This window comes from Myotis brandtii, unplaced genomic scaffold (genome assembly GCF_000412655.1).
Source record: "Myotis brandtii unplaced genomic scaffold, ASM41265v1 scaffold70, whole genome shotgun sequence".
Classification (NCBI taxonomy): domain Eukaryota; kingdom Metazoa; phylum Chordata; class Mammalia; order Chiroptera; family Vespertilionidae; genus Myotis; species Myotis brandtii.
Genome location: NW_005370741.1, coordinates 797,893 through 804,155, shown reverse-complemented (window position 1 = coordinate 804,155; position 6,263 = coordinate 797,893). Strand labels below are relative to the sequence as shown.

At 40.8% G+C, this 6,263-nt stretch overlaps 1 protein-coding gene across 1 annotated transcript; it reads left to right on the top strand.

Moving 5' to 3' along the window:
- The first annotated feature begins 713 nt into the window (after positions 1-713).
- Positions 714-1,649, top strand: LOC102240805 (olfactory receptor 49). The gene has a single exon (XM_005882274.1). It carries the CDS (start codon positions 714-716, stop codon positions 1,647-1,649), a length of 936 nt encoding a protein of 311 aa, XP_005882336.1.
- The last annotated feature ends 4,614 nt before the right edge of the window (positions 1,650-6,263 follow it).

The following is a 6,263-nucleotide window of genomic DNA, read 5'->3' as shown; positions in this document are numbered from 1 at the left end:
CTTGAATCTAAGCTCCCACTAAAGAACTTTTATTTATGCATGTATTATTTGAATATTTTTGTTTGTAAGAGTTGGGCTTTTCTTTCACAGATTTCCTCTTTCCTTTGTATTAATCCAAATACTAATGAAAAGCATCAGAGATTCAGGTAATCTTGAAACAGCAATAGAGTGTTTACACATTCTAAATCAGTTTACCCATGAACATGGATCTGTATCATGAATGACTAAGTAAAGCAGAAAAGTTACCACCTCAAATATGAACTACTCATGAATAAAGACCCAGTATTGAAATAAAGATAAAAATAATATTGAATAAGAAATAAAATAAAAATTTTAAATGTTGAAAATAGGTTATAATGTTAACACAAAGGAATTCATTGAAGAATCAGTAATAGAAGTTTGGTTAAGAAAAGTAAGCAAGGATAATTTTTGGTTTGAGGTCTTAATTAGGTCACCCTGCAGATCACCACTTTCTCTTCTAACACACAGACACACCAGGAACCAAACATAAGACAGGGGCTCTGCAAAATAAGCCTGTGTGGTCAGTGGTGGGAAGTTATGTCCTTCACAGAAATAAAGGATTCCTTCCATTCAAAGTATGACACTCATTCCTCTTTCCTTTCAGTTTTAGGTGGCCTCAGATTCCCCAGATCATCACAGCTCCAAATGCTACACACCTCTGATTGGTCATCCCAGAAGAGGTCAGAGGAACCATGGGAAACCACACCACTGTCACTGAGTTTGTCCTCCTGGGGCTCTCAGATGCCTGTGAGCTGCAGATGCTCATCTTCCTGGGGCTCCTCCTGACCTACCTCCTCACTCTACTGGGGAATCTCCTCATTGTGGTCATCACCCTCATAGACAGGCGCCTCCACACTCCCATGTACTATTTCCTGCGCAACTTTGCTATCCTGGAGATCTGGTTTACCTCAGTCATCTTCCCCAAAATGCTGACCAATATCCTGACCGGATATAAGACCATCTCCCTACTAGGCTGTTTCATACAAAGTTTCCTGTATTTCTTCCTGGGCACAACAGAGTTCTTCCTACTGGCAGTGATGTCCTTTGACAGGTATGTGGCCATATGTAATCCCTTGCGTTATGCCACCATCATGAGCAAAAGGGTCTGTGTCCAGCTAGTTCTTTGTTCATGGATGACAGGATTTGTCCTCATCATCATTCCAACTTTCATCATATTTCAGCAGCCATTTTGTGGCCCCAATATCATTAATCATTTCTTCTGTGACAACTTTCCACTCCTGGAACTCATATGTGCAGATACAAGTCTGATAGAGCTTCTGGGTTTTATTGTGGCCAACTTCAGCTTACTGGGCACTCTGTCTGTGACGGCCACCTGCTATGGCCACATCCTCTACACCATCCTACGCATCCCCTCAGCCAAGGAGAGGCAGAAAGCCTTCTCAACCTGTTCCTCCCACATCATTGTTGTGTCTCTCTTCTATGGCAGCTGCATCTTCATGTATATCCGGTTGGGCAAGGGTGACCAGGGGAAGGACAGGAACAAGGTTGTGGCCTTGCTCAACACAGTGGTGACCCCGATGTTTAACCCCTTCATCTACACCCTGAGGAACAAACAAGTGAAACAGGTATTTAGTGAGAAAATGAAAAAGCTCCTCTTAAAAAGATGAGCTGGCCTGACCAGCATGGCTCAGTGGTTGAGTGTTGATCTATGAACCAGGAGGTCATGGTTCAATTCCTACTCAGGGCACATGCTCAGGTTGCGGGCTCCATCCTAGAGGCAGCCGATCAATGATTCTCTCTCATCATTGATGTTTCTATCTCTCTCTTCCTCTCCCTTCCTCTCTGAAATCAGTAAAAATATGTATATTTTTTTAAAAAGATGAGCTGGACCTGAGGAAAGGGGAAAATTGCCTCCTTTTCTCTGCAAATGCAGCTCTTGTCCTGATCTCCATGAATTATCTCCTCCTAGACAGTTTTTTACCTTGTACTCAAATCTATAGGGCTTTCTTACATATATCATTAGTGACTTATGCAATTTTGTCAGAGAATACAAAAAAACTCAGTATACCACTACCATGTCTGCTATGTCTTAATGTTTCTGACCCTAGCCTATATCTGAGCTTCTTAATCTTTAAGTTGTAATTATAAGCTTAGCATTCCACATCCTCTACACCATCCTACACATCCCTTCAGCCAAGGAGAGGCAGAAAGCCTTTCAAAATTGGTTAAAAAAAATATCCTCAACAAGAATATATTTATAATACACTTCAGAAATATTTCTAGTATATGTATGGAGAAATAATGAAGTGGATAACCAAGATAGTCAAATCACGTCTTGCAAAGCTGAAGAATAAGCTCTGTGGACCAGAAGATTTAAGCAAAAGTGCAGAAAATTTATTATAAGTAGATTCAGACTCCCGGTGGGGAGTGGAGGGGGGCAATAATGGGCTGCCCATGAAGCCTTGTACTCTAGGGGGATATGTCTGCTATAAGCCTGCTCTATATCTATCTGTGTTGCCACCTGACTAATTCCCTCATTGTTCTGGCCTAGCAACAGATCTGAACTTTCCCTGTTCCTATGGGTCGATACACCTTATTGCTGCAGGCCCTCCCTTGGTTTCCCATGCCTCGCACTCTGTGTCCAAAAACATTATATTATTTCAGCATGGTTGGTTTCTTTGATTAGGCTTGCTCAAACTGCTGCATCTGCCCCTTTCTATGTTCCACCTGCCTTTGTTTCCCACTGGACCCCTGCTCTATCTGCCTGCATTTCAAGATAACTTCTCTCAATATCTCAGTTGTGGGGGGTTTCCACAGAGAACTCTGGGCTCGAATCTCCAAGCTGGGCTACTCAGCAGAGAACACCAGAAAGGAGAAGGGTACCCACATAACATCTGGCTGTGAAAAGCAGCAGGGTTGCTGTTGACCAGGGAGTGATGGCTGGAATGCAGGCACCCTCTTAAAAAGCCAACACACAAAATTCCCTGTGGAGACACTCACTTTGTGCTCTGGCAGAGGGAGGGCAGAGTGGACAAGAACTATGTGAGCAGAAGCCAGGATCGGGTCTCTGGGGTTAGAGCTCAGAAGGCAGACACCCCAGTTTCCTGTGCTGAGTCATTCCTTCATGCTGCAGAGATCATCTTTCTCATGCAGACATTTGTTATACAGGCAGCTTTGTCTGGGAGAAAGACAGTTGACCCACCCTATTGGAAAGCACCCTGCCCCACTTCGCAGAGTTTCTGAGGCCCATTAAGAGTACTGAGAATATTATCCATAAATGAGTGAGATCATGTGGTATTTTTCTTTCATTGACTGGCTTATTTCACTTAGCATAATGCTCTCCAGTTCCATCCATGCTGTTGCAAATGGTAAGAATTCCTTCTTTTTTACAGCAGCATAGTATTCCATCGTGTAGATGTACCACAGTTTTCTAATCCATTCATCTACTGATGGGCACTTAGGCTGTTTCCAAATCTTAGCTATGGTGAATTGTGCTGCTATGAACATAGGGGTGCATATATCCTTTCTGATTGGTGTTTCTGGTTTCTTGGGATATATTCCTAGAAGTGGGATCACAGGGTCAAATGGGAGTTCCATGTTTTGTTTTTTGAGGAAACTCCATACTGTCTTCCATAGTGGCTGACTGATGAACAAAAATAGATACAAAGGCAGAGCAGCATTGAACAGACTGTCAAACTACAGTGGGAAGCCTGGGGAGGGTTGGGGGCGGGGGGAGGTAAGAGATCAACCAAAGGACTTGTATGCATGCATATAAGAATAAGCAATGGACATAAGACACTGGGAGGTAGGGGAGGCTGGGGGATTGTTAAGGGCGGGAAAAAAAAGGAGACATATGTAATACTCTTTGTATTATTTTAAGCAATAAAACAAAATAAATTTTAAAAAAAAGAGTACTGAGAATTACAATTAGCCTCCAGGCAGAAGCAACTGCCCCACCCTGTTGAAAAATCTCTCACCACACCTTTGGATGATTGCCTGAGGGCTATTTAAGATGGAATCCTATCAGTCTGTAGGCAGAAGCAGTTTCTGGATTCTTTGAGTCATTTGACTGTCCTGCACTAGAGATTGAGAGGCATAGCAGATCTACCTAATACATAGTCACAAACCCAAATAGGCAGCCAAAATGAGGAAACAAAGAAACAACCCCTAGATGAAAGAACAAGAGAATAATCCAGAAGAGATAAATGAAATGGAGATTTTAAAATTTATCTGATATAGAGTTCAGAATAATGATGGTAAAGATGCTCAACAGCATGAATAAAGATATAGTAACTATGAAAACAGAAATAAAGAATGACATAGCACAAATAAAGAACACATCGGAAGGAATACACAGCAGATTAGGGGAAGCTGAGGATAAAATCAGTGAATTAGAAGACAGGGTTGAAAAAAATCACTCAATCAGAGAACCAAAGAGAAAAAATACAGTTTAAAAACAGGAGGACAGCTTAAGGGAGCTGTGGGACAACATGAATGTAACAATATTTAAATAGCAGGTGTACAAGAAGAGGCAGAAAGGAAGCAAGGGATAGAGAATGTGTTTGAAGAAATAATGGCAGAAAACTTCCTAACCTGATAAAGGAAAAAGTCACACAAGTTCAGGAGGCACAGAGAGTCCTAAGCAAGAAGAACCCAAACAGGCCCACGCCCAGACACATCGTAATTAAAATGCCAAAAATTAAAGACAAAGAGAGAATCTTAAAGGCAGCAAGAGAAAAGCAAACTTTCCTACAAAGGAGCTCCCATAAGGCTGACACTGGATTTCTCATCAGAAACTCTACAGGCCAGAGGGAATGGCATGAAGTACTCAAGATAATGGAAAGGAAGGATCTGGCCCTAGCCAGTTTTGCTCAGTGGATAGAGCATCAGCCTGCAGTCCAAAGGGTCTTGGGTTCAATTCCAGTCAAGGTACATACCTTGGTTGCAGGATCCTCCCTGGCCCGGGCACTGGTTGGGGCGCATGCAGGAGGCAACAAATTGATGTGTTTCTCTCACATCAATATTTCTCTCTGTCTTTCCCTCTACCTTCCACTCTCTCTAAAAAAATCAATGGAAAAATATCCTTGGGTGCAGATTAACCAAAAAAACAACAACAGAGAAAGAAAGCAAGGATCTGAAACCAAGATTACTATATCCAGCAAGGCTATCATTCAAAATAGATGGTGAAATAAAAAGCTTCCCAGACCCCCTAAAAAATATTGCTAAAAGAGTACATCACCACCAAACCAGCATTACAAGAAATGCTAAAGGGACTGCTCTAATGAGAAGAAGAAATAGACAAATGTAGGCATACAGAATTAAAATGTCAATAAATAAGTACCTATCAATAATAACCTTAAATGTAATGGATTAAATGCTCTAATTAAAAGACACAGAGTAGCTGAATGGATACAAAAACATGACCCCACTATATGCTGTCTACAAGAGTCCCACCACAGAACAAAAGACTCACACAGGATGAGAGTGAAGGGATGGGAAAAAAATTTCCATGAAAATGGAAAAGGGAAAAAAAGCTGGAATAGCAATGTTCATATCTGACAAAATAGACTTCAAAATGAAGGCCATCAAAAGAGACAACAACAGTCACTACATAATACTAAAGACATAGATCCAAGAAGAGGATATAACCCTGGCAAACATATATGCACCCAATATAGGAGCACCTAAAATACATACACACACATATATACACATATATATACACACACACACACATACATACATACATATACATATATATTAACTTCTGGGTAATATTCAAAGAAATTCAAAACACTAATTCAAAAATACATGTGCATATATATGCTTCCCTATGTTCATTTCAGCACTATTTACAATAGCCAAGATTTGGAAGCAGCCCAAGTGCCCATCAGTAGACAAGTGGATAAAAGATCTGTGGTACATTTACACAATGGAATACTATGCAGCAGTAAAAAAGAAGGAAATCTTACCTTTTGCCACAGCATGGATGAATCTAGAGAGTGCTATGCTAAATGAAATAAGCCAGTCAGAGAAAGTCAAATTTGGTTTTTAATCTCTTAGTTTTCTCTGGTTGGATGGGGAAAATGAGTGGCTGTGGGCAAAGGACAATACAGTGCTTAGCTCATAATTAATACTGAATATATCGTAGCCCTTTCTCCTTTATCCCTCTTTTCTTATCATCAGTATCAGTAATGATATCATTTGTATAGAAATATACTACTACCTACAGAAATAAACTATGTATGGAAATCTGAGCTCAGGGCGAATGGCCCATATGT

What these genes read in the sequence shown, in the direction of transcription:
- LOC102240805 (XM_005882274.1), top strand. Translation starts at nt 714, where the DNA reads ATGGGAAACCACACCACTGTCACTGAGTTTGTCCTCCTGGGGCTCTCA.